Source organism: Syngnathus typhle, linkage group LG6 (assembly GCF_033458585.1).
Source record: "Syngnathus typhle isolate RoL2023-S1 ecotype Sweden linkage group LG6, RoL_Styp_1.0, whole genome shotgun sequence".
NCBI classification, from domain to species: Eukaryota; Metazoa; Chordata; class Actinopteri; order Syngnathiformes; family Syngnathidae; genus Syngnathus; species Syngnathus typhle.
This window is the reverse complement of record NC_083743.1, coordinates 4,026,918-4,054,063: the sequence shown is the minus strand read 5'-3', so window position 1 is coordinate 4,054,063 and position 27,146 is coordinate 4,026,918. Positions and strand designations below refer to the sequence as shown.

The following is a 27,146-nucleotide window of genomic DNA, read 5'->3' as shown; positions in this document are numbered from 1 at the left end:
GCTGGATTCAGATCAGCAATTAGTATAATTGGACATGAAGAAAGGCTATGGAAGTACATGGTCATTATATAGACTTGCGTGATCATTAAAATACAAATCTTTTACATGATCATCACCAGCGGAATGGCTGCCGATGTACAAAATAAACTACAAATCAAAAGAATGAATAACAATACATCTGTTTTTAAAGCACTTTACTGGACACACAAGGACACTGTACAGTTCATACAAAGGCGAAAATGTTAATTCCAGAGTGTATGTATGCTATCTTGCTCTCTCTCTATGTGTGTGCGTGTGCGTCAGTCAGAATTCAACGATTTTATCTTTGTTGTTTTATCCAGAGATGTACCTAATAAAGTGTCCAGTGAAATCTTGCTCTTCAACCAATTTGAATCTCTGCTGCCATCTTGTGGTCAATAATAGACTCCACTGTTAGCACACGTCTGCAATTATGTTAGATTGTAGTGATTTATTTAAGATTTTATTTTTTTCTTAAGGTATTGCGTTGAAAACAGTTCATCAAGTTGCAAGCTCATGAAGTAGACCTGTCTTTTGTAAATAAGAAAAATAGTCGAATACCAAACAATACTCTTCTTAGTTGTGAGAAACTTAAACATTGTATTCAAATTAAAGAGAACATTCTGTTAATGTCTTATGGTGACTAATATGATTAGCCACGCCACATGTCACATTTTTACAATATTCACTTTTATTCCAGTATTTCTTTCAGATGCAAATTTCTAATTGTAATAATTCAAGGGAAATTATAATACATAGTATTTCTGTCTGAAATATAATAAAATACAAGCTACAGTATTATAAAGAATATAACAAAACACCTATAAAAATAAAAATGAGCTTTTTTTCAATATAAATGGCTAAAGTTAATAAAACTTTTCTTTGTACAAATGTCTGCTGAAATGTAGCCACAAGTAAAAAAAAATCCAATGAAGTTACGCATAAGGCGCTGTGGAAGAGTTTCTCTGTCCTCTTTGGCCAGTTACATTTTCTTCGTCATTGGTGCATCCGGGTACTTTCGGGTTTTGATTGACAGTTGCCATGGCAACAAGCGAGCGCATCGCCATTTTGTCAGGAGGTTTTTTTTTTTCTTCCCCCCCCCCCCCCTTCCAGCTTCAGTCTTTTTCAAATGTTTCTCCCTTCCCGCCGGAATAATGCTGTCAGTGGATATACATTTGACGTTTTCGGATAACGAGATGCGTCTAATGGATCGAGTGAAGAAAATCAAGAGGCCGACGTTTTAACGCGGTAGAAATAATTAAGCGGCGCCGCCACGAAAGTCGGCTTGTCCGCGTCTGTGGTCCACCGGGCCGGTTCACTGCGCAGGTTTGGACCGCGCGCCATTTTGTGAAAATTGACACAAAATTCCAAAGCGGAATTACCGGAGGACGCGGTGTCCGTTTGGGCTTTCAAACACGCCGAATCCACCGTCGCCGTCGCGCCGCTCAAGGAGGTCGACGCGAATTTGACAAAAGACTGCGTAAAAATCGCTTTGACGTAGCATTTATTTAGCGGCGGGGGCTAACGATTGTTAGCTCGAGGCTAGCCCGGGACAGGTCGCTAACGTTAGCCGCGTTCATTTTGTCAACTAGCACTAGCCCGATTCGCTAAAGCTTAGCCACTAACTTATGCGTGCTAGTCAACGCTAGCATGTTGCTAGTCATCAGCTGATGGTAACGTTCCTCCCGATCGTCGATCCCCCGTCCAAAATGGAGTGTTTATTAGAGCTGCCTGGCAAATAATTGTCATATTTGCCCGTCGGAAGACGGACGCCGGATTGGATTTAACGTGATCATTCCTCGCTAACCGTGCAAAGGGAGGGGAGAATCTCAAGCTGGATAAGTTTCCTCATCATACAGGTTATTGGACTTTAAATGAAGATCGTGCCATCAGAGGTGAGCAGCTACTACATTTATTCGATTTTTCTTTCAAACGGGATGCAGCCTTGTGCTTCGTGCGGATTGTTTTGTATGTATAAATCAAAATCGATGATGGATCTGTGAACGGTAGCTCAACCGCGGTACATGGCGGGGCTAGCTAACCCATTAGTGGGGCTGAAAGTCGAAGTGTTAAATGAGGACTATTTTCCATTTCGAAGGCGTTCTAAAAAAAAGGGGGGGCGGCTGTGTGTGGAGAGTCATGCTGGTGCCGCTAACATTAACCCTGCGGTATTACAGTGTCATTGTGCGATCGGGGCTTTTTATAAAACACACGCACGTCTTTATTTTAAAACTGGTTGAATTATAGACATATGTGTGTGAGAGCTCGTCTAGCCTTCATGTTGCTAATGCCCGAGTGCTAATTCAACGAAGCCCTTGGCTAATGGTTAACGTTGACTTGTTGACGAACCAGCTGAGTGGGCCCCAACAACCCGCTGGCTCAATTGAGCACAGCGTCACTAGCTAAAGCCTTGTTTTCCACCTCCGATGGATGGATGGATGGATCGCATCGGATCGCTAGACGAACCCCCTCGGAAGGACGATATGCGTTTACGGGGGACCAGAATAGCACTGAATATGCGTTCTAATAATTTCCAGCCATGACGAAATTCGCCCCTTCGTCTGTAAGTACACCGCTACCCACATCCGCGGTCGTTATTGCATATATAGATGGATATTTGCGGGCTGGTTTAAGATTTTGGAATTCAGTCTGATGGAGGGGCCTATTATAGAGGTCACTAATATGATATCATGAATATATAGTGCACATTTCAAGGCCTCTGTGGATTGTTGAGACAGAAAAGGAACTGTTCAGATGCAGCCAGTCCTGAACAGATATATCAAGATAATTTCCACCCCCCCAAAAAATGAAGCTACTATTTTTTGAGGGAATCTCGTGTTAAAACCAATCAATCTGTGTGATGGTAACTACAGTCCATACAGACAAGAAATTCCGCTCTGCAGACTTTTATCTCTCCAAAGTAGACTTTTTAAAGTTGGAACTCCACTCGCTGGACATCCTCCAACTCCTAGACAGACTTAAACCAACTAAAACTAGTAGAGGACGTCTCATTAAAAAAAAAAAACACTGGTGATAATAATGTGCTTTTATTCCTTGTAGTTTGTTGTCTGCTGGACTCTCCTGCCAGGATGATATGACATTTTTGCACAAGATGCATCCAGGTTAGCGGTTGTTGTGTGTTTACATCTCTCTCTATATCCTCTTCTACTAAATGGGAAGCGGTGGAGTTAAGTTCCTCCCTGTCGCGGGGCTCTTCTCCAAATTTGCATCACGCTGTTATGTGGGACAAAGATGGAGCGCTGTTGAACTTTTCAGTGCATCGGGTGTCGTGGTTTTTCAAGCTAGCAAACGAAAGCTAACACGTCGAGGAATTGCAAAGAAACGTTTCAGGGGGTTCTATTTAAACCAGGTCGTCATGTATGTATTTATAAGTGGAGCAGAAGGCATCTTGTGTTACACCTTGTGTGCGCCTTTAAATACAGCCTTTGCCTGCGCGCTCTCTCGTCTTGCCGTCCGTCGCCTGCCTTTATTGCTTGTCGCTGGCCGTGTATTTTTGAGGCGCTCCCCGGGCTGCCTTCAGCTTTCCAACGCTCTCGTCGCGAGTGGGGCTGTGCGGCTCTTTTGCCGTCAGCCTCTCGTGTCGAACGCGGCGTCTAAGTATGCCAAAGTTCAATTTGATTTCTTGTTTATTTCTTGTTTTCTCATTGGAAAATGGGAGCCGCTCTGCCCTGGCAACAAAAGTAGGCTATTTGCATACCGCCTTGTGATTGGCCTGTGCGTTGATGGGCTTGCCAAATCACGCTGTATCTCTGTGGTGATAGGCTATGCTAATTAGGTGCTGTTGCTGGGATTCTGAATAGTGGTTACTGTGTAGCGCTGCTGAATTGTGTTGTGTGCTGAGAGATGCTGATAGCTCAACGTGCTATTTCATATTTCTTCCCCCCCCGCCCCCCCATTCCTTCTGCCTTAAAATGAAGGATGATTCACTGTACAGTATGCCGGGCCTTTCTTTTCACCCCTTTTCACTCTGCAGCCTGCTCATGCGCTGCCCTTTTTCTCCTTGCATCTTACTCGTGCAACCAATAGGATTGATTTCACTCGTTCGATTCTATGCTTTAAAAAGCAACGTGTTAATATTGTCGCATATATGACATTTCACTGCCATTATCCTCCTCCCGTTTTGTCTGCAAATTTGCCAGCTCGGCCGTATCACGCCGGTCATTTCGATACACGCGCAAATATTAAATATGGCTCGCATTTCCCTTTTGCACCGTTTTTCCTTCATTTAATAGCGCACGTGCAGATCCGTGCTTACCTGTTGGAAAAGCAAATAAGTAGTTGATCTATGAATACAGGGCACATCACATTGTCCTGTATGTCGTGTGCGAAAAGTAAATAGTACCCCTCTGCATTGTAACGACATTAGTCTCTTTGTTTTGATGGCGTACCTCGCCGGCGCGGCGACTCAAGCCAAGGTGCTAATGTCTTGCAGGAGGAGAGACTTCAGCATGCAAACCTTCGTCTGTCCGGCTTGCGCCCTCTTTTTCTTTACACACTGCTGGTCTTCAGATGGCTGCTCCAATGCCCCATACGCACCAGCAGTACAGTGAGCGCCACCAGCCAAGCACTGACCAATCTGTTACGGTCTTACCGTACAGCGACCAGACGACACAGCTCACTGCCAATCAGGTACCGGGAGACATCCCAAGTAGCTCCAAAGCGCCGCTTCATAACGGCGGCGCTTGAATTGTCGACCAAAGGACAAACATGTCATTTATGATCTGTTATGTAACATTTGTGATACTTCAGAGGCACATGCCCCAGTGCTTTCGTGACCCAACTTCAGCTCCCCTGAGGAAGCTCTCCATTGACCTTATCAAAACATACAAACACATCAATGAGGTCAGTCGGAGCATTCTGAAGCAATGACATGAATCCCAAATTAATGTTGTTGTTGTTGTTGTTGTTGTTGTTTCCCCCCCTCCCCTAAACTTTGTTTTTCTTTCTCCCTTCAGGTGTATTATGCAAAAAAGAAGCGGCGGCACCAACAGGGTCAGGGCGAAGACTCCAGTCACAAAAAAGAAAGGAAGGTCTTCAATGATGGCTATGACGATGATAACTATGACTACATCGTCAAGAATGGGGAGAAGTGGATGGACCGATATGAGATTGATTCCTTGATAGGAAAAGGATCATTTGGACAGGTGGGTAACTGCTGCGACGTGTTTGTTAGCTAAGCGTGAATCATCAGCTATTTTCAGTATCGTCATTTAAGTCAAACTTTAGCCGACCGTTGAACGTCTTTCTTTTCTTTTTTTGTTTTAGGTTGTGAAAGCATACGACCGAGCGGAGCAGGAATGGGTTGCAATTAAGATCATCAAGAACAAGAAAGCTTTCCTCAATCAAGCCCAGATTGAAGTGCGCCTCCTAGAGCTTATGAATAAACATGACACCGAGATGAAATACTACATTGGTAAATAAACACCCGCTTCCAATCCGTTCAGTCACGCAACTCCAAATTCCTGTAACGCCTGGACACAACCGTCCGTCTCTTTCCCACAGTTCACCTGAAGCGGCACTTCATGTTTCGGAACCACCTCTGCCTCGTGTTTGAGATGCTTTCATATAACCTGTACGACCTGCTCCGAAATACCAACTTCCGCGGCGTCTCGCTCAACCTCACCCGGAAGTTCGCTCAGCAGCTATGCACGGCGCTGCTGTTCCTGGCCACGCCCGAGCTCAGCATCATCCACTGTGACCTGAAGCCCGAGAACATCCTGCTCTGCAACCCGAAGAGGAGTGCCATCAAAATAGTGGACTTTGGCAGCTCGTGCCAGCTGGGACAACGGGTACCTAATGCGCTTTGGCATGACCGCGTGCAGGATTCCAAATGTATACAAAGTGCTCATTGTTTTTCTTTGTCCGTGCAGATATACCAGTATATCCAAAGTCGCTTCTACCGCTCCCCAGAGGTGCTTCTGGGAATGCCCTACGACCTGGCCATCGACATGTGGTCCTTGGGTTGCATCTTGGTGGAGATGCATACAGGAGAGCCTCTCTTCAGTGGAGCCAATGAGGTATATGGAAGACCATTATCCAACAGATCATGTCCACGCCCATTGTCACGTGGGTCAATATCGGCAAAGCTGCACACCTTTTGTCATTATGAAAATATGGTGGGACATTTAAATTTGAAAGTCTCATTTGATGGGCAGTAGTCACAGGCAGATGCAGAAGTCTCTGAAAATGCGTCTCTTCCTTTTTGACAATTTGTTTGATAAGCAACTTGCAATCTACATGTGCAAGTTGTCCAGGCCTGTCTGTCTCGAAATGCGTGGAAGCTGATTTGTGATGACTTTCTCAGGTGGACCAGATGAACAAAATAGTGGAGGTTCTCGGCATCCCACCTAATCACATAATGGACCTAGCCCCAAAAGCCAGGAAGTTCTTTGAGAAGCTTTCAGATGGTACATGGAGTGTTAAAAAGACCAAAGATGGCAAAAGGGTACGCACGCGGTGGTCTTTACACAATTTCTGAATCCACCAAATAAAATGGAAAGAGATAGGTGACTGTATTTTGTTTTTCTTTTCCTCGCAGTATAAACCTCCAGCTTCGCGGAAGCTCCACTCCATCCTGGGCGTGGAGACCGGGGGTCCGGGTGGGCGGCGGGCAGGCGAGTCTGGCCACGCTGTCGCCGACTACTTGAAGTTCAAGGACCTGATCCTGCGGATGCTGGACTATGACCCCAAGAGCCGCATCCAGCCCTACTATGCCCTGCAGCACAGCTTCTTCAAGAAGACGGCGGACGAGGGGACCAATACGAGCAGCAGCGTGTCGACCAGCCCCGCCTTGGAGCAGTCCCAGTCTTCGGGGACCACCTCCAGCACCTCCTCCAGTTCAGGTACATGACTCTTGAGAAAATTGAAGAGCTTTTGTTTCGGCGGTACTGCTGTAACACTTTTGATGGCTTCTTTAGGAGGCTCCTCTGGAACAAGCACCAGTGGCAGAGCGAGATCAGACCCCACCCATCACCACTTACACAGTGGAGGACATTTTGGCACTGCCATGCCAGCCATTGATGGAGACAGCCTCTGCCCACAGGTCCTACTACATTCTAGTACATTCCGATATTGATTGGATTTGAGTAAGGGTTCGGCGCCAATCCGTTGGATGTATTTAACGTTTAAGCCGACGTAGCACTTATTTTTCCGGAACCGACGCTATCAATGGTTGTCTTTGTCAGCAGGCTCGACAGCCTTACCCGCCTCCGCTGGTGTGGGGAGGCGGCGTCGTACCGGAGTCAGTCACCGGCGAGACCCACCCAGTCCAGGAGACCACCTTCCACGTCCCCCCCCAGCACCCGAAGGCCCTGCATCCCCACTCGCACGCTCATCACCACCACCACGGGCCCATGATGGCCACGCGGCCGCGCCCGCGCCACTACACCTCCCCGACGCACAGCTCGTCGACCCAGGACTCCATGGAGGTGGTCCACGGCCATCTCTCCATGACCTCCCTGTCTTCCTCTGCCTCCTCTTCCTCGACATCTTCCTCTTCCACCGGGAACCACGGCAACCAGGCCTACCAGCTCCGCCATTTGCCCGCCGGAGCGCTCGACTTTGGTCAGAACGGCGGGCTGAGCATGGGGCTAGGTGCCTTCTCGAACCCACGGCAGGAGACCGGCATGGCTGCGCACCCTGCTTTCTCCATGGGCACGAACACGGGGCCTGGCCACTACCTAGCCGAGGGCCACCTGAGCATGAGGCAGGGCATGGACCGGGAGGAGTCTCCAATGACTGGAGTGTGTGTGCAGCAGAGTTCCATGGCCAGCTCGTGACTGCGCTGACATTTTTGGCTGTGTGTTCCCCCCTGTGCGTCATTTTTAAGGTGGTGTTTTTTACTACAAGGTGTGTTGAGAATCAAAGCTGCTCACGTCAGAAGGGAGATATCACTGAACCGCTACTACAGAGAAAAAAAACAAACAAACGACAAACCCTTTGTTAAGAAGAAGAAGAAGAAGAAGAAGTATATATGTAATTGTCATCCGATTTTTCTTTTGCGACCATTAGGCACAAACTGCGGAATAACCGTCGTGAGATTGAGACATCCATTTGACCATTTCACCACCGTACGGTATTTTGTGGCAAGGATTTCACGCAAAGTTTAGGCCGCCCAATGCTTGCCTGACATTACTGTTCCACTGGTTTGTCATTATCCCCCCCCCCCACCCCCTCAAGCAAAATGTCACACAAAGAAGCTGCTTGTAAATCCCGTAGCTTGACGAGGAGGGCGAGTGTTTTTTTGCGGTGATACTTCTTGTCGGTGGCTAAGTCGGTGTTGTGTAACTCGACATGACAGCGGAGTTCCCTATAAGCGTGTGCTGGCCAGGCGCGGGCGGATACGGGCGGATCCAGATGCCGAGCGGGTCGGCAACGGGGGAGGCGCCCGCTCCTCGCGCCAAGACGCCCCGAGCTCCCCACCCCCTCGAAAAGCGACGTCACGAGCGCAGCGGAAGGAATACAGTCGGTGGCTGGTTCGAGATAAACCCTTGGCCTTATGACTCATGGACTTGGACTGGGGATGGAGCTGGACATTATCATTTTGAATTAAGATGGCTTTTCTCTATTTTTCTCTCTAGACAGCCCTTAATTCTTGAAAACATTTTAGAAGGAAAAAAAAAAGGTAAATAAGAATGGTAATTTGAGGCCTTTATCGACAAAGATTTCTTCTTCAGCAGGGCCCCACATAACAGGGTCTTATTGTACACAACAACCTCCTAAACATGACTTCCTTAAAAAAAAAAAATCTTAGTCACCGGTTAAGGCTTTTTTCAGTGGAAAGAACTTATCCCAGAGTCGCCCTTTTTTGGTTTTGTTTTGTTTTGTTTTGTTTTTGCATGTAGTTCCTCATCAGAACCACCTGCACAAGTCTCTCCACCCCCCCCCCCCCCAAAAGAAACATGGAAACTGAAGAAAAAAAAACCCCAAGAGTTAAGTGACTGCCTTTTTTTCGTCTTCAAATTATGCTGTGAATTTTACACAAATTTATTTTCCCTTTGGATATGTTTTTATACCAAAGCAGTTGTTTTATAGCATAATAGGTGTCTGTAACCAATAATGTAGCAGTTCACCACGCGTTGACATCTTATCGGGGCGTCAACACAAACAGCTCCTATATGTGTATATATATACACATATATATATATATATACATATATATATGGGCTGCTCGATTATGGATAAAATCATAATCACGATTATTTGTTTAATATTAAAATTACGATTATTTACATGACTGTTTTTTTTTAAAATTGGAACAACGTTTATTGAACATGTTTGTAACAGTATTTATTGAACATGTTTTCCAAGAGGAACACACTCTCCTCCTGTTTGAATATGGCCTGGATCCACACACACGGGGGGCGTAGCAGTTGCATATGCGTCCCGGAAAGCCCAAAAAATCATTTTCAATTATATGAATTTTGAAATCGTTTGAAGCCTCAAGCGTAATCATGATTCAAATTTGATTAATTGAGCAGCCCATATATATATATATAGATATACATAAAAATACACATTAGCAAAACTGGAGAGCGTTGTTCAGGCTATTATTGTGTACACTTTGACCACATTTGTTTGCCACCGTTTCCCAAAACCTGTTTCCATAATTCGTAGATTATTTTGGGAGTCTTTTAAAGATTTAAAAAAAAAAAAAAGTTGCTATGTTTATAGAATCTGGTAGTTACTCTGCAGGCTCCGGAGTAGCAAGATAGCTGATGGTGGTTTAAGAAAATTCTACAAAGAAAAAAAAAAAAAAAGAGACTAATGCGTTCTATTTCTTTTTTTTTTTTTTTTCCTCCCCTATTTTGATTTTTTTTTTTTTTTTTTGCCCCATCCTACATACTATTTCAAAGGGTTTTTGCTGCCTTTCATACATTTGGTCAACTTGGCTTGGATAATTGTGTTGAGTGGTCTAATGTTGTAGTTGGTAAAGGGCACATCCCCTTGATTGTTGTCTTGTTCAAAGGGACGCCCGCCATCTCATGTTTTTGCCTGGGCAGACACGCATGTCCTCGAAACATTACTTTGTTTTCTTTTTCTTTCACTTTTGTTTTCCTTTTACATCAGGGATTTTGAAGTGCTTTCTTTCTTCCTCCTTTCTTTTGTTTGCTCATTTTGACCAGCTTTGAAATTAGAGAGGAGACAACCTGCCCACGGCCACCCGTCCAAACGGACGACAGGCCGCTCAAACGAAAACATACATCCGTCATACCGTTGTGACATTTTCGAAGGAAAAAAAAAAACAAAACCCATATGCCAAATCACGCTCCCATTAAACACCAAATATAAAGCTACCTATATTGAGACTGGGGGGGGGGGGTCTATCTGGATGTCAAGGTTAATTGCAAATTTGCAATCATTTCTGTTCACACCCTCGCCGAATTTGAGATCTTTCGTTGGTCGGCCCTTTTGATCGCTGCCGGCGCTCGTACTGGTACTAAACATTCCAAAAATAAAGAGTGAAAAAGACAAAAAAATTGACTGCAGTGACTCGTAAGTGTGCGCCTATATTTCCGATCATGCTGATTGACCTCTTATTTAGAGCAGTTGTCATGAAATGCAGCCCCTTTTTAATAGTTGAAATAGAATTTATGTATATATTTATATTTTTTTAATAAAGGAAGTATAGAACTCACTACCTTGCTCCTGCTGGTATGTTGATTATGTTTGTCAAATTGGGTGACCATTCATTGGGGCAGGAACTCCTGTTTTTTCTTAGTGGCAAAAACTTGACTGCATCAGGACAACACTATGAGGTAGGGTTTGAATCAAACAGGGAACGCTAGATCTTCAAACCTTAATAATTTTCACAGGGTATATTGTAAGTGCATGTACATCACAAACCTTACTTTTTGGTTCTATGAGAAGCACATGGTTGTTGAGTTTAAAAAAGAAATATATATATATATATACATATATATGTATATATATTTTTTGAAAAAATGAGATAAGGTTCTATCAAACGCCTGTTCCGTTTGTGGGTTGGACACAAACATTCTTGTTGACATATCTGAACACCCAGCAGAAGTGGAAATCCTCTTTATTTAATTTGGATTGATCCTTGTTTTCTCCATTTTATACTTCACTTTTTTTTTCCACTCTTCTCTCTTTTTTTTTTTTTGTACATGCAACATGCACTATAGAATTGAACAGCATGGGGGAAAAGGATAAGTCCATGTATCCACAGATTGTAAGATCTAGTCAAGACTTTGCTTTGTTTATGACAATGCCCTTTGTATTATATTAAGACAGTCTTATGTATGATATATAAAAAGAAGTTAATTGAAATGCTCCGTGTCTCTTCTTTGATTCTCTTTCGCAAAGCTGTTTCATTTACAAATTATACTGCTCATTATCAAGATCCGAAGTTTGCCATTAAAGCTATTTTACTGTCATACAAACCCGCGATTTGTTGTAATTGTTGGGCATACGTAAAATGTTGGTTTTGCCAATTCCACATCAATTTCATGAAAGAAGAATGTCCAACAATTAACGACTTGGCTCGTTGGTCTAGGGGTATGATTCTCGCTTCGGGTGCGAGAGGTCCCGGGTTCAAATCCCGGACGAGCCCATTTTAGATTTTGCACGTACGTTACATCCGTTTCAAAGTTAATGTCGAATCCTATGTGTAAAAGGAGATTTTAGCTTTAAAAAAAAAAAATCTCTTCTGTCAATCGCTTTGTGACTCTTGGTTTTGTTTTGAGATTACGTTCTAATAACCGGGTGTGTATTATTACAACATCAAAGTGCTTATGTGAATAAAGAACTCGCATAATGTCGTCAAAAGTAAGGGCTCGTCCGGGATTTGAACCCGGGACCTCTCGCACCCTAAGCGAGAATCATACCCCTAGACCAACGAGCCACATAGCAACAACTGACCAAATTTCTGTTTTAAATGCAATATCAGCCTGTTGCGCTTTGGTTCTGAATTCTCTCTTCATTCTTTCATCCAAAGAATCCGACTCAAAGACAAACGTGTACGTCATCACACGTCACTGTCCTCTATCGCCGGCAACAGCGAGAAAACCCTGTGATCTCTGACGTAGAAATGACGTCAAGCAGAAGACGACTCGCTTTGATTGTGATTGGTCAACATCTTGTAGACTCAACCAATGACTGAGGCTCTTGTATGTCTCGATCCAATCATTAGCCGGAGTGCTGCGTTAAGCGGAGGGATTGCCGCTCGCGCTTCTCGCGAATCAACAACCGTCAAATGACACAATTTTGAACTATTGCATGATTGTTGTACTCAGTCCTCCAAGACGGAGATAGGCGCAGTTGGTCTGGTTTGACAAATGTCACTTTCAAAACGAAACGACTTTTAAAAGGGTGACTAAGTCAGTCAAACGTAGTACTGGTAGCCGAGTTAGCTAACGAATTAGCTTGAAACATGCCGAATTTTTGCGCGGCCCCAAACTGCACACGGAAGAGCACACAGTCGGATTTGGCTTTTTTTCGCTTTCCAAGAGATCCTGAAAGGTAAGCTATCATATTTTATACCGATAAACAGTAGTTGTTTAGCAAATATGGGCATCGCCTTTAAGGAAGCACAACTCACTCTTGCAAATATTTTAATTTACATACTCATGTGTTGTCATAATTACAATTACTTTCTGCACACGATAGGGTTACCCAAAAGTAAAAAAATCTAAAAACCCTTCATTGTTATTATTAACCCCCCGCCCCTTTTCTACCCTTATAATGTTTTACATTGGAACGCAGTAAATCCAAGAATGTATTGTAATGTCAACAAAGTGAGTCGTGTGTGTTTGCAGATGTCGAATTTGGGTAGAAAACTGTCGCAGAGCGGACTTGGAGGCCAAAACGGCCGATCAGTTAAACAAACATTACCGATTGTGCGCCAAACATTTCGACCCGGCCCTGGTGTACAAAACAGTAAGTACCTCATTCATGAATGCTCCTCTTTGCTTCTAATGTTTCGAAAGAAAAGCTACTCGAGTACCTCCGAGTACTTTGCGCTGAATCATCATTTGTGGCATTTTCTCAGTCGTAAAATAAAATGGAAGAGTTTCAAGTTCTTTGAACACCTTGGTTAAAAGGCCCATTGGTATGTTTGTGTCAGAGCCCTTACAGGACGGTGCTGAAGGATACGGCCATTCCCACCATCTTCGATCTGACCAGCCACTTGACCAATCCTCGCGTCAAACACCGCAAGCAGATCAAAGAACTTGTGAGGGAGCGGGCCGATATGTCTTTAAGGGTATCTTTTGTTCCGTAATCTCCCTATTCTGTCATCGTTTTGTTTTAGACGGAAGAGGACCTAAGAAGAATCAAGGAACGAAGATGTAAGTAAATTAGGGTCACTCCCAAAAAAACTGTTCAGCCCTAACCAGTAGACCACCCAGCAAATTGATCCTGTCTTCCCTCCTTAGTGGCAGCATCCGCTGAAAAGTCCCAAAACGACGCGGCCGCCGAAGAGCCGATCGCGGACGAACCGCAGATGTCTGCCGAGGAGAAGCAGCTGCGTGATTACCTGCGCTCCCTGTTCGAAGTGATCCTGATGCTGGCCAAACAGTGCATCCCCTTGGAGACCTTCAAAGGCCTGGACGGCGACGACGCGCCCAACAACTTCCAGGCGCTGTTGGAGTATCGCATGCACGCCGGCGACGAGGCCCTGAGGAAGCGCTTCGAAGCCACGGCTGTGAACGGCGAGTTCCTCACCTCGGCGCAGCTCGGCCAACTGCTGGATGTGTGCGAGAACACGGTGCGAGAAGAGGTGTTGATGGAGGCCAGGGAGGGACGTTTCTTCTCGCTGGTCACCGACGACTTGGTGGACTTTGGCGGCGACAAGCACCTGCCGCTCTTCCTTCGCTTCGTCAACCAGCACAACGTCCTGCGCGAGGAGTTTCTGGACTTTGTGCCGTTCGACGGCGACGAGCAGGCGCTGGTGGAGCGTCTGGAGGCGCAGCTGACTGATCGCTGGGGGCTCGTTATGGAGGATTGCCGCGGGCAGGCGCACAAGGTGACCGGGGCGTCGGCCACCAAGATGAAGGCGGTGGCTGTGCACCTGATGGAGAAGTACCCCTTGGCCCTCCACATGCCCTGCTCGCGCATGGCGCTCAACATCCACCTGGCCAACAGTCTGCCCTTCCCCAACGTGCAGGTGCTCATGGAGACACTCAGGAGGTTGGCTTCCTTCTTCAAGAGCGCTGCGACGCATGCTGTGCTGACCGCCAGCATCTCGGCCCACTACCAGAAAAGCGACGAAAAGGCGGCGGCGCTCCATCAGGCCTGCGGCCACGGCTGGACCGAGCGACACAACGTCTTTGACGTGCTCCTCGACGTCCTGCCGCCGCTCATCGCCTGCTTGGACGTCATCCACAAGAATGCCGACGGCGCCTTCGAAAGCGAGGTGGCGGCCGACGCGTACTCCCTCGTTGAGACCCTGGCAGACTTTGAGATGGTGATGACCGCCGTGGTCCTGAAAAGCGTCCTCACCTTCACGCGGGCGTTCGGCCGGAACCTCCAAGGCGAGACTCTGGACGCCTTCTGCGCCGCAAACAGCCTGACGGCTGTTATGCACTCGCTCGTGGAGGTCAACGACAATATCGACGTGTACCACGAGTTCTGGTACGAGGAGGCGACAAACACGGCCACCTCCATGGAGATCCCGGTGCGCGTGCCCAGGCTCTTTGTTCAGCGGCAGCGCGCCGCCGACATGGGCGAGATCCAGGCGGAGGCCTACTTCCGCGAGTACGTCACGCTGCCCGTCATCCAGAGCGTCATGCAGGAAGTGGAGGAAATGTTCTCCGAGGTCAACCTCAAAGTCCTCAAGTGCCTGTCGCTGGTGCCCGCCATCATGGGCCAGATGAAGTTCAACACCAGCGAGGAGAACTCGGCCGACGCGTACCGCGCTGACCTGCCCAGACCCGAGACGCTGGCGGCCGAGCTCCACTGCTGGCGCATCAAGTGGAAGCACCGCGGCAAGGAGGTGCGCCTGCCCACCACCATCCACGAGACCCTGCAGCTGCCCGACATCAAGTTCTTCCCCAACGTCAACGCTTTCCTCAAGGTGCTCTCCACGCTCCCCGTGCTTCGGATGGAAGAGCAGCAGAGCGCCACGGCCGGCGAGCGGCTGCGGGCGTACCTGGACGCCGTGCCCGCCAAGCTCTGGAACCGCAGCCTCGCCGTGCTCAACGTCAACGGCCACGTCAAGCCCGACCTGGACGTCATGGTGGACAAATACTGCCGACTCTACCCCGAGGACGAGCCTGAGATGGAGGCGGAGCCTGAGATGGAGGCGGAGCCTGAGATGGAGGCGGAGCCTGAGGAGGAGACGGCGGCCGCCAAATGAGCCTCATCCTCCATTTTGTTTCTGGACTTAAACATCATTTTTTCTATGACCCTTCTGGTGGTCAGTTCATACAAGTACGGAAAAAAAAAATCAACTTTGTCCGTTGCCATGATTTGAATTTGTGACTTTATTGCTGTCGAAAAGCAGGGAGACCACAGGAAGGTGCTGCTGCACCAATTACACACTTGCCTGCCAGTTTGTTAGGTACAGAAAACGAAGGCATTACATCTTTTGGGGATATAGGCACAACATTTCCCGAACGAGCAAGGAAGTTTGATCGTTTTAGTATTGTTATAGATGAGAAAAAGATGTTTCTCAATAAACTCTGGATCTCGGAGATTGTCATTGCTGTGTCCTATTTTTTGTTTGTATTTTGTGTGGGGAGAATTGAATCGCATCCTTTCATTACGCCCCAGAAAGTAAAGCGTTGCTTGCTCCCTCTGCTGGCTTAAACACGCAGTTGCGTTCAGGTGCAAACTGTGGGTGTGGTCGTCGTTGACGCGTGCAGCCTCAGCACGTTCGTCGAACCCGCCGACATCCTGCAGGAGAGGAGGAAAGCAGCAGCGAGCAGGGAAGCCCGCCCGCCAAGCAGCCTCGCATTAGCACCACCGCGGACGCAAAGCAACATGGCGTGGCCGTGCATCACGCGGGCTTGCTGCATCAACCGCTTCTGGAGCGAGCTGGACAAGGGGGACATCGCCGTCCCGCTGGTCTTCACCAAATACTCCGACGTCCAGCAGAAGCAGCCGAGGGGGGCCGCTGCGGAGAGCCAGCCGGAGGCCGCCAAGGCACCGCCCGCTTCCGCCGGCCCAGATGCCTCCTCCTCCTCCGTCATGCGGCAAGACTTCAAAGCGTGGAAAGTACGCCCGGAGCCCAGCTGCAAACCCCGGAACGAGTACCAGCCAGCGGCCGGCCCCTTCAACCCGGTGACCCAGTACCAGAAGGACTACAAAGCCTGGCCTATCCCGAAGAAACACGACCACCCGTGGATCCCCAAAGCCGACGCCCCCACAACCACCACCGCCGCCGCGGGGAAGGTGGAGCGAGTGGCCGCCGAGATGGAGATCGGCGTGGAGAAAAGCGAGATCGAGGAGAAGCTGCAAGAGAAGGAGGTGAAGGAGCCGGCCGGGAGGGACAAGTCGGTCGAGAGGAAAGACCTTCAAGAGGCGCCCGGCGGCAAAGGCAGGGCGGCCGCCGACGCTCTCAACAGGCACATTAAGGAGACCAGCACTTCGAGCAGCAGCTACAGGTAACGTCGAGACATCTTCACAACGTTGTTCTTCTTTTAACGGACACAGAAGATGCTCAACATGTCGTCATTTCATGATGGGATTTAATTTTTATATTTTTTACAGATGGTCCCTGAACACCACATCCGCATCTCTTCATGACGTACTGTATTAATGATATGCCGCTATAATGCTATAGATCCATTTAATCATTTACCATTTATGTGATTTATAGCCCAAAAAATATGATATACACGTACTGTCATTTTATTTTAATACTAATGTTACATTAGAATGTAATGATTAGGTAAAATAGTTTTTATTTATCATGGCCTTGACTGAGACTTAGCTACATTGCCCCCATTAGCTTGTCTAAGTGTAGATGGAATTGTAGTTTAAAAGTAATTGGATTCAACCAGAGTTTAAGTCAGGCTCCTCCACCCTGTGCTGTGACTTAACGCACATTCTCCTGTTACAAGACCCCCATGACCTCCTTGAGTGTGATTTCCGTAAAGATAGGTCTGATGTATTGATCCGCCCCTCCTTCCTTGGCTATCAAATCAATTTTGTATGTTGCACCAATGAGACTCTCTCTAATCACATTGGAGCGTTGACTTCCTGCAGGAACGCAATGTAGGCCAAGATTGAATAATTCAATAAACCGCCGTGAGGTTGGTTGCATGGAGATTGTCAGCCATGTGATCTGCTCTTTCCATTTCAGATTGGAATAAGAAGATGGCAGGAGGAGCAATTAAGCTTTATTAGGTGGAACCACTGTTATGGACGGTCAATGATGCTCATTAGCAAAGACGAATGTCGTAATGCTTCAGCGGCCTGTTTGCAGATAATTATACATCCAGAAGAACCTTCATCCCAGAAGTGGTTTTCACAATGATGACTTTTGTTGCTTTTTTTTTTTTTTTTTTTGCATAAATCATGAACCACTTCGGGGACATTCGACGTCAATCAACAGACAGAGCGTGTCGCGTCGTCACGGTTAACCAAATGAGCAGCTGAGTCCAAAAGCGAAATGCTCCCCGGAGACATCGCAGCGTTCACTCAATCAAAGCAAGAGCCTTCGACATTGTGTTGCCGCTGTCTTGCAGAACTGAATTCAAGGCCTACAAGGACGTGAAACCGGTCAAGGTCATCAAGGCGGCGTGCCAGTACAAACCTCCGGCCGGGAAGGAGAGCAGCCTGGAAACCAGCTACAGCGCCACATACAGGGGCGAGCAGGTCAAGGCCCAGCCGGCTGATAACAAGCTGCTGGAGCGCAGGAGGATACGCAGCCTGTACAGCGAGCCCGGAAAGGAGCCGCCCAAGGTGAGCGCACGCCCACACGCAGACACACACTTCCTAAGATCATTTTGTTAGAAAGCCCGATGTGGTCCAATTGAATAAAATGTGTCTGTTACTTCTAAAATTGTTGGATTGGTTTTGCCATTTCAATTTTTTCCGCCCATAACAGAAATAGTTGTCCCATATCGTGCGTGTGTGTGTGTGTCAACGTGTGTCAACGTGTGTTCATGTAGCCCCTCCCTCTCTCATTTTCGTAGGACGGGTCAGAGGCTGAGAGCACCTCTGTTCTAAATCTGCTCTAGCCAGGTGTGTTTCCATTAGAAAAGCATGGAGGCTCATCTCAGACGACAAACACACAAAACCACAGTATGCACTACCTTCAGATTATTATTTAACATCTCCTCTTCACCGGTTGCCTGCGTCACCTCATTTCTTTTAACGAATCATTCCTAAATATTTTGTGGAGTCATACTACAAAGGCATAGTTGGAGACGACCGCATTTTATTCCCCACGGGACCTCCTCCAGGTTTGAGTGATGCAAGTGCTGACGTACTATTAGAGCGCTAGAAGACCCACGAAGAAAGACACAATGTCTTTCTGAGACGTTTGTTTTCTTTTTCCACTTCTACCCATCTACTATAAGAAAGTGATGGACTGCACTAACAAAGACGAACAGAATGTGGAATAACTGATGATGTAATTTTCTCCCACTGCAAAAAAAAAGCACAAAGAATGTTTTTCGTGCCGTTGACGTGTCATTACACTAACCTCCATTAAGCCCCATAGGACACCTTAAGGCTATGCATGCTCAAACCATAAAGTCCAACTAAAGTTTTTTTCTAATTCACATTCTGCTGTGCTTTTGTTGTTGTTGCAGACGAACAAATCGGCGACTCGCATCCGGCCAAAGAAAGCGACCACGGGGAAGTCTGTGAAGAAGGCCAAGGAGAGCAAGGAGAAGAAGCTTCTGGCCGCTTCGGCCAAGAAGAAAGACGATGCGGCGGCGGCAGAGGCGGAGGCGGGCATCACCAAGAAGAACAAAGAGATCAGCAATAGACTGGCCGAGGCTAAACAGTAACAGCCGCATCGTCTTCGGGCCTATTCGCAACATGCTCCACTGCCTTTTCTCTCATTTAGCTCATGTATGTGAATGTGTGTGCGTGCACAAAAGAGAGCAAACGTGTGTGTCCTCAAAGCTGATTTATTGTCACACCTTGTTGATTCGACACCATTTCACTTGATAAGACTTTTTACAAATGCATTGCACATTTTGCAGCCAAATCACTCCGCAACATTCCTAACATATCATTCCATAATTTTAATCATTCCATTTCATTTATGATTTAATATCATGCCACGTTAATCCATTTTTTTTCTCAGCTATCCAGCATTCGCACCTTTTTTTTTTTTTTTTTACCAGAAATTGCATTTTCTATTGTTATCCAATACAACTTTATTCATAGCACGCTTTCACAATGATTAGCTAAGCACCTAATTTGCACGTTGGTCCCGAAGAGCCATGCTTATGTGTTCTGTACATGTACAAAAGGGCGGCTTTACACCGGAACACATCCAAGGATTGTAAAAAGTCATTTTGCGAGGGGATGAAAGTGTCGTTATTGTGCCTCGACTGCCTCCCCGTCTGCGGCCGATCTCCAGTTTCATTCGTTTTGTTGCTAAGAAACCAAATCAATTGGAGTAGAATTCCCTGCAGCTTGCATGCAAGGCCCCTTTTTTGCCCCCCCCCCCCCCCCCCCCGATATACAGTACGCATTCTCGCTTGTACATTGAGCCGTTTAGGGTCCATATATGCTGTGCTTCTTGAAATGATATATGCATGTCTCGTAGTAACAAAAAGACGATAAGTCTAGTAGTGGCTGTACAAGCTCTAAAGTAAATACACACCAGCAAGGTGGTTCCTAATGCACCCTTAGTCTTACACTAATACGAAATTGTACTTTGTAAAGTAAATTGTTGTCTTTTGCTTTCAATGCATGATGTAAAGAAACAAAACCCTTGAGGCCAATAATTGACATTTTGAGTAGGAGTCTTAAAGCCACACTGGAGAGCAAAAAAAAGAGTGATGAGAAAATAGTCACAAAAATACAGAGGAAAAAAATGTAACATTGGAAGATAGTTTTAACGTTGGGAAAAAAAAATCATGATTTTTATATTGTAAGCGCTTTATATTGAGAGAAAATAAACTATCATTTTAGAAATGAGTAGTGTTATGACCCAAAAACGTCGAGTGAAAAATGTAATTTTGCAAAAAAACGAGTAAAATTATTCATCGATGACTTTTTTTCTCGTAATATTACAACTTTATTGTCATATTTGTACTATTTTGCTTTCCAGTGTGCCGCTAAAACTCCTTCGTTGTCTGCACATGTGCGTGAGTGTGTGTGTGTGTAAATGTGTGCGTGTCCATATCACAAAGACAACAAAGTGCCAGACAGACTCAGACTCCCTGGTGCCAAGGCCCCCATGTTTTTTTTTTGTTGTTGTTTTTTTTTTTTATCCATTTTATTCTGAGCATTTTCTCATCACTGATGAAAAACTATAAAGGGACAAAAAGACAAACAGATGCAGACGATGACGTGTGTTCTGATCTTTGTGTGTGTGTGCGCGTATGTGTGCTTCTTAGCTTGTTCCAAATGAACTCGAATTAAAGACAAAAAGTGAATGTCAACTCCTGTGACTTGTGTTTGTTCATTTGAGGTGTAACAGGAATAAGTAAGTAAAATGGGCTCAACGTTTTTTTGTCTTAGAAAAAACGTGACAGATGCACAACCTCAATAAATAGCGAGAAAATAAGATTTTATTTAAAAATTACATATCAAACATCACAAAAATATGATGTGTATGCTTAATGTTTCTAACCAAGAAATGGTGAAAGCAACATCCTTGGTGACTTGCCTAATTCTATTTCATTTTATTTACTCGTAATCCATTTTTCTGCAACTCAGTCATCTTGACATTAACGTGCATCAATAATTCATTTGTTATGTCTAGTGTGTTTCCAGAGGGGCCCCATATAGTAAATAAATGATTAGTGAGAACACTAACAGTAAAAGACCACCTGCACCAATTCTGCTTATTAAAATGTAAAATGGTATTTACTTCACGATCGCGTCAATAATACTGGTATTAATGACAGAGTTTAACCACTTAATTTGAAGTCATTACGGTATTATGCATCACAATGTGTTCGGTGCCAAAAACAACAACAACCAAGAACATCGATAGAGGGCTCTGTTTCAATAGATGATAGCAATTCTACTTCTAAAAAACACCACGAAGAAGAATGAGGTCACTTCCGGTTTGGTCCAAACAAAGCGAAACCGTTGGGTGTTGCAAATTTTTCCATAATAACATGTTTTTTTTAGGGGTCCCACCGGGTTTTGTTCTCGTTTCGCTGGGGTGAGAGTGCAGAGCACTAACCATTGCACGATGGAACCTTCGCTGGAATCGCACGGAAGGTACGTACACTATATGTTTCAATGGAGCAGCTCAAGCGAATAGACTTGTTGAACTCCAAGTCATCAGCATGAACTCTGCTACACTCGTGACATGGTTTTTCATTTTGGATGCGTTTGCAGTTCAATTGTTCACCATACTGATGAGGTTATTTGAATTCTACGCTCCTCACGTCGTTATGTTTCATTATCATCTTTAATGTCTGCAGGCGCAAAGCATTAAACGCTGTAGGGCGACGTTGTAAATGTATATCTTTGCGTTTGAGGTCATTATTTATTCCTCAATACTATCAATAGTTTGAGATTGAAAGTGACAACCAAATTGGCTAAAATGGCACTTTTTTTCCCCGGGTAATTTAGTGTTGTTGGCTATATTGAATATTATCTGTAGTCGCTGTTGTGTGTCACGATAGCACATCCGATAAGGCTCTGACATGTATACTACTCTTATTTCTTTGAGTCACGGGTTCAAATCCCGTTGCTGACTTTTTTTTTTTTTTTTTAGTGTTTGCTATTTTTTGCAGCCAGTCGGAAATGCAAACGAGACGTTTCGTTCAGCGTTTTTATTGAGAATTTGAACAGTTTTGGAGTCAGGGAAGTTCCCAGTCGCGAAATGCAAAACTGCGCAATTCGCCTTACAATAACAGTCGGAACTCGAGATGGGGAGCAAGATAACATGGGAGCAACTTGACATGTAACACCGGAAGTAAACAAAGTCATAAGCGACAGAAGGGAAACAGCGATTTGGTGGTTGGTGTCACATAAGTATTTGTTAGAAACAGTTCTCATATACAGTATGTATCAGATATATGAGGCATTAAACTTAACCAACCTACACTGCTGCGTATTGTAGTGATGTGCATTCCAGATTGCTGGTTTGAAATGGACTTTTATTATTATTAATTATTATTATTATTATTATTTATTTATTTATTTATTTATTTATTTATTTATTTATTTATTTATTATTGTCATTATTATTATTATTATTATTATTTCAATAAACATTAAAACCTGTTAAGACTTGTCTGGTGTTTTATTCCTTGTTTTTATTTTTTTGGGCATGAAAACAAAAATCTGACATTGGGTTAACTGCTTTATATGACAATATGTATATGTGTTTTACGTTGTGTAATGTGTTGGTGTCCCCCAAAATAAAGAGCAAGTACTCAAACACACATTCTTGACACGTACAAAAAAACGCATAAAGTTATTAGGTACACTTGAAAATGGCGGTGTACCTAATGGAGTGTCCGTGGGACGTCACAGATCAACCAGCCAATCAGGAGGTGGGGGTGAGGGCGGGTGTGGCATTTTACACTTTCAGTTCAGCTTTGGCCATGATTTTTCCCTAATGTACTGGCCTGTTATTAGGTACACTTGAAAATGGCGGTGTACCTAATGGAGTGTCCAAGTGACGTCACAGATCAAACAGCCAATCAGAAAGTGGGGGTGAGGGCGGGTGTGGCACTTTTCACTGAAACCAGGGGTGTCGACCTCCAGTCCTCGAGGGGCCGCGTTCCAATATGTTTTCCAAGTTTCCCTCGTTAAGCGCACCTGCGTGAAAAGTTTTAGCCTCTTTCACGTTCCGCAGGAGCTAAAAGTTTTCACGCAGGTGCACTTAACGAGGGAATCATGCGGACACTCCATTAGGTACACCGCCATTTTCAAGTGGACCTAATAACAGGCCACTTTATTAGGGAAATATCATGGTCAAAGGTCACAGGTGTCAAGCTCTAGTCCTCGGGGCCGCGTTCCAATATGTTTTCCAAGTGACCCTCGTTAAGCGCACCTGCGTGAAAAGTTTTAGCCCCTTTCACGTTCCGCTGGAGCTAAAAGTTTTCACGCAGGTGCACTTAACGAGGGAATCATACGGACACTCCATTAGGTACACCGCCATTTTCAAGTGGACCTAATAACAGGCCACTTCATTAGGGAAATAGCATGGTCAAAGGTCACAGGTGTCAAGCTCTAGTCCTCGGGGCCGCGTTCCAATATGTTTTCCAAGTTACCCTCGTTAAGCGCACCTGCGTGAAAAGTTTTAGCCCCTTTCACGGTCCGCAGGAGCTAAAACTTTTCACGCAGGTGCACTTAACGAGGGAACCGATTCTAAAGATTCAGTTCTTATAACTGGAATCCACATCACTAGTACAAAACTGTGCAGAGGACCTTGGGCTGCCAGGTTGAAATAGCCGACTGGTTAGTGACACCGGCTGTTACTCAGTAAGCACTTGGTTCGATCCCATGTGTGAGAATGTTTCCTCAAGTGCTTTTATTATGCAAATAATAATGTATTATTTATTTATTTTACCTCCTGTAGTGTACCTATTGAAGTGTCCATGAGGTGTACCTACACATATTGTCATATAGAGCAGTTAATCAAATGTCTGATTTTTATGTTTTAATTGGCGAATATAAAAACAAGGAATAAAACACCAGATAAGTTTAAACACAAATGTTTATTTAAAAAAAATATTAAAAGTAAATTTCAAACCAGCAATCCAATGTGAAATTGCAGTAGATGTATTGGATAGCAATATTTAGGCGTATACATGCATACACGTTATTTTAAGTGTTATAAAATCAAGATTACCCAAAGAGAAGCATCCAAAGTCAAAGTCTGCTTTATTTGTCAGTTTCTTCACGTCAAGACACACACAGAGATCAAAATTACGTTTCCCACCAGCCCACGGTGACAAGACATAGTACACAATATACATACAAGTAAACAACACAAAAAGTAAAAACAAGAAGGCACAAACAATGAATAAATAAAAGCGATGAATAAATAAACAAATAACATAATAAGAGGAGCAAAACATGGAGAATATAGCGCAAAAGTACACCACGTTCAGAGAGTTCAGGATCCTAACAGCCTGGAGTATGAAGCTTTTGGTGAGTCTGGTGGTGCGGGAGCGAATGCTTCTGTAGCTCTTCCCAGAGGGCAGAAGATCGAACAAAGAGTGAGCGGGGTGACTCACATCACACACAATCGTAGCCGCCTTGCGGGTGAGACACGAGGTGTAATTGTCCTTCAGGGAGGGGAGCGAAGCACCAATAATCTTACCAACCGTGTTCACTATTCGCTGCAGGGTCTTCCTGTTGTATTCAGTGCAGCGATACAACTGAGGACGCTCTCGATGGTGAACGGGAAGTGACGTCATACTCTTCTTCGTTTTGTTTTACGGCAAGGTGGCACCAGCTTCAATGAGCATTACCGACACCTACTGGTTGAAGTCATGAACTGAAACAAGAACGAACGAGCCAACACTAGCTTATTGCCCATTTGCCACTGTGCTAGCAGTGCTCTCCGCTAGTACTTTGATGATGTCGAAAATGTCTGCTCCTGTACTCAGCATGTAGGCCTTCATCATGATGACCACCAAAAGGCTGGATCAATTTGAGGTGGTGTGCGAGTGGGCGTCGTGCGGTTTCAGAGGACGTAGCATGGAGGAGCTGAGCGACCACATGTCTGCTCATTTGAGAGAGTACCTAGGGGACAAGGACGCCCTGGAGGAGCTGGGTGAGGCTGACGTGATTTAAATGCTGTCACGCACGTATCACACTCACCTTTTTCATGCCTTTCCCAGATGAGTACACTTGCCTGTGGAAAGGCTGTCCGTTCGTCTCCATGGGCAGCCCGGCAGAGTTGGAGGCGCACGCTTACTTCCACAACTACCACACCAAGCTGAAGTTTGTGGGCTCACAGCTGCTCCGGTCTCGCCCCGACCTGCCCGCCTGCACCCACGCCGTGCACAGCAACAACCTGCTGCCCGAGTGCTCCGACCGTCACGTTTGCCAGTGGGAGAACTGTGACGTATGCGGCAGCTCGCTTTCCGGCGAAACAAGAGTGCTTTTAGAACTCATGAAAACAACTTTGTCTCCACACAGAGCACATTCACCAATCCCGAGTGGTTCTATCGCCACGTGGACAATCACATCGAAAGCGCCGAGCCGCAGTCGCTTTCGTATCAACAGCAGGCTCTCCACTGCCGCTGGTCAGGTAGGACTGTCAAGGGTTTGGCTCGGCGCTCTTTGTTTGACTTTTATTGGTCCTGGCAGGCTGCGACGCCTACTTCAAGATCCGCTACCGCCTGAGGGAACATACGCGAAGTCACACGCAAGAAAGACTAGTGGCCTGCCCCACCTGCGGCAGCATGTTCTACAGCAACACCAAGCTCTTTGACCACCTCCACAGGCAGGCCCAGCCAGTGGGTGAGATGACACTTCAAATCGTCTTTCGATAGCTTATTGGATTTCTTCTCCGTTGTTCTAATACTCCTTCATGTGCTCTCATAGAGTCACTCGTGTGTGAACACTGCGGAAAAGCTTTTTCCAGCGAGAGACTCTTGAGGGATCACGTACGACAGCATGGTAAACGATTGCATCTATACATGGTCATTTAAAAAAAAAGTCTTTCTATATACATGGTCAAGCCAAAAAAAGCCTGGTCATTTTTTTTTTTTTTAAATCAGAGGTCAAGGGTCATTTAAAAGAATATTTAAAAAAAAAAAAAGGAAAAGCCGCAGTATACAATGTAGTTTTTTGAAAATCTACTGTGTTTTTCCAGTGAATCAGGTCAAGTGTCCTTTCTGCGATATGACGTGCACCACACTGGCCGCCCTTAAGATCCACATCAGGTTCCGGCACTGCGACGAGCGGCCGTTCCCTTGCGACTTCTGCGATAAAAGGTCCATACGCTTGCAGACGTGCTCTTACGCTATAAAAACACCAGAAGTTATCTTTACACATTTTCCTCATCAGGTTCAAGAATCAGCGAGACCTCCAGAAGCACTCAGACGTCCACAACGAGGGCTCGGTGTTCCACTGCTCCGTTGAAGGCTGCACGTATTCCTGTCAGACTTTCCAGACCATGAACCAACACTTCAAGAGGGTGCACGAGGTCAGTCGGACATGGGCACGGTCGTGGGCTTGTCAACGCCGATGAGATGAGTGATGTCGTGTTTAATGTGCAGGTGGGGGGTATGTCCAAGTATAAATGTCACCTTTGTGACAAGGTGTTCTCCTGGTGTTATACGCTCACGCTTCACCTGCGAAAGATACATGAACTCAAGTGGCCCTCTGGACATTCACGATTTAGGTCAGTGACATCATAAGGAAGCTTCAGTCCTCACCAATACTAAGGCACGGCTCTCTTGCAGATACAGGAAGGACGTGGACGGCTTCCTGAAGCTGAACATGGTGCGCGTGGAGACTGAGGAGGTGACCAAAGAGATCATGAAGAACATGAACAAGAAAGCCGCCAGCCTTCGCAAGAGTCAGCGAAGCCGTGGCGAGAGGGCCGCCGTCACGCCCCACAGCGGACGCTGCTCCCCGCCGCCGTCGTCCTCCTCTTCCTCAGAGGAAGTGTCCACTCAGTCCAGTCCCCAGCAAGGCAGCGATTCGCCCGTCTACTGCGTGATGAGCACCATCCCGCACATCGAGGACGAGCTCGGCGGGAGCGGCCAAGAGGAGGGCGACGCCGGCGGGACGTCCGGAGCCGTGCAGGCTCTCACCATGGTGGCCAGGGGGCTGGGCATGGATGTTGTGTGACAGCACTGACATGGCGTTTTTAGCTGAACCTCATTTTATTGTTCTCAAATGTTGACTTGAGCCTTGGTTGTTCTCGATTCCAAATGCATGTTTTTTTTCTTCTTAATAATGCTGCTTTTAGATTTACACTTGTGCTTTGTGTTATTTTATGAGCCAATCCCAAGTGAGCATGTCTCATCAGATTTTGGTGGATAACTATGAAAGGGTTTTGCTTACCAAACTTATTCTTCATT

At 45.8% G+C, this 27,146-nt stretch overlaps 4 protein-coding genes and 2 non-coding genes across 12 annotated transcripts; 5 read left to right on the top strand and 1 right to left on the bottom strand.

Annotated features, from left to right (window-relative positions):
• Positions 1–1,120: 1,120 nt before the first annotated feature.
• On the top strand, positions 1,121–11,328 carry dyrk1ab (dual-specificity tyrosine-(Y)-phosphorylation regulated kinase 1A, b). 5 transcript variants are annotated; one of them, XM_061280566.1, is made up of 12 exons: positions 1,121–1,913; positions 3,079–3,140; positions 4,472–4,668; positions 4,789–4,881; positions 4,995–5,183; positions 5,305–5,452; positions 5,542–5,828; positions 5,910–6,056; positions 6,344–6,484; positions 6,578–6,881; positions 6,957–7,081; positions 7,227–11,328. In XM_061280566.1, the coding sequence occupies exons 2-12, from the start codon at positions 3,113–3,115 to the stop codon at positions 7,815–7,817; spliced, it is 2,250 nt and encodes a 749-aa protein (XP_061136550.1). In that variant the 5' UTR covers positions 1,121–1,913; positions 3,079–3,112; the 3' UTR covers positions 7,818–11,328. The 5 variants fall into 5 exon arrangements, with proteins under 5 accessions (XP_061136550.1, XP_061136552.1, XP_061136551.1 ...); XM_061280567.1 differs by lacking the exon at positions 1,121–1,913 and adding an exon at positions 1,937–2,581; XM_061280568.1 differs by lacking the exon at positions 3,079–3,140.
• Positions 11,329–11,539: 211 nt separating this feature from the next.
• trnap-cgg (transfer RNA proline (anticodon CGG)) lies at positions 11,540–11,611 on the top strand. The gene has a single exon. It is a non-coding gene; the product is annotated as a tRNA-Pro (tRNA).
• Positions 11,612–11,830: 219 nt separating this feature from the next.
• On the bottom strand, positions 11,831–11,902 carry trnap-agg (transfer RNA proline (anticodon AGG)). The gene has a single exon. It is a non-coding gene; the product is annotated as a tRNA-Pro (tRNA).
• A 297-nt stretch (positions 11,903–12,199) lies between these two features.
• On the top strand, positions 12,200–15,700 carry thap12b (THAP domain containing 12b). The gene is made up of 5 exons (XM_061281310.1): positions 12,200–12,519; positions 12,816–12,936; positions 13,124–13,231; positions 13,310–13,346; positions 13,434–15,700. The coding sequence occupies exons 1-5, from the start codon at positions 12,431–12,433 to the stop codon at positions 15,353–15,355; spliced, it is 2,277 nt and encodes a 758-aa protein (XP_061137294.1). The 5' UTR covers positions 12,200–12,430; the 3' UTR covers positions 15,356–15,700.
• Positions 15,701–15,839: 139 nt separating this feature from the next.
• On the top strand, positions 15,840–20,573 carry map6b (microtubule-associated protein 6b). 2 transcript variants are annotated; one of them, XR_009714729.1, is made up of 4 exons: positions 15,840–16,604; positions 17,691–17,907; positions 18,141–18,249; positions 18,762–18,902. XR_009714729.1 is itself a non-coding variant. In XM_061281311.1 (3 exons), the coding sequence occupies exons 1-3, from the start codon at positions 15,982–15,984 to the stop codon at positions 18,960–18,962; spliced, it is 1,041 nt and encodes a 346-aa protein (XP_061137295.1). In that variant the 5' UTR covers positions 15,843–15,981; the 3' UTR covers positions 18,963–20,573. The 2 variants fall into 2 exon arrangements, 1 of the variants encoding a protein (XP_061137295.1); XM_061281311.1 differs by lacking the exon at positions 18,141–18,249 and having other exon boundaries at positions 15,843–16,604; positions 18,762–20,573.
• A 616-nt stretch (positions 20,574–21,189) lies between these two features.
• zgc:112083 (uncharacterized protein LOC550461 homolog) lies at positions 21,190–27,039 on the top strand. Of its 2 annotated transcripts, XM_061280318.1 has the most exons (10): positions 21,190–21,363; positions 24,717–24,883; positions 24,951–25,177; positions 25,252–25,363; positions 25,423–25,575; positions 25,660–25,734; positions 25,931–26,051; positions 26,125–26,263; positions 26,337–26,461; positions 26,523–27,039. In XM_061280318.1, exons 2-10 carry the CDS (start codon positions 24,733–24,735, stop codon positions 26,911–26,913), a joined length of 1,494 nt encoding a protein of 497 aa, XP_061136302.1. In that variant the 5' UTR covers positions 21,190–21,363; positions 24,717–24,732; the 3' UTR covers positions 26,914–27,039. The 2 variants fall into 2 exon arrangements, with proteins under 2 accessions (XP_061136302.1, XP_061136303.1); XM_061280319.1 differs by lacking the exon at positions 21,190–21,363 and having other exon boundaries at positions 24,583–24,883.
• The last annotated feature ends 107 nt before the right edge of the window (positions 27,040–27,146 follow it).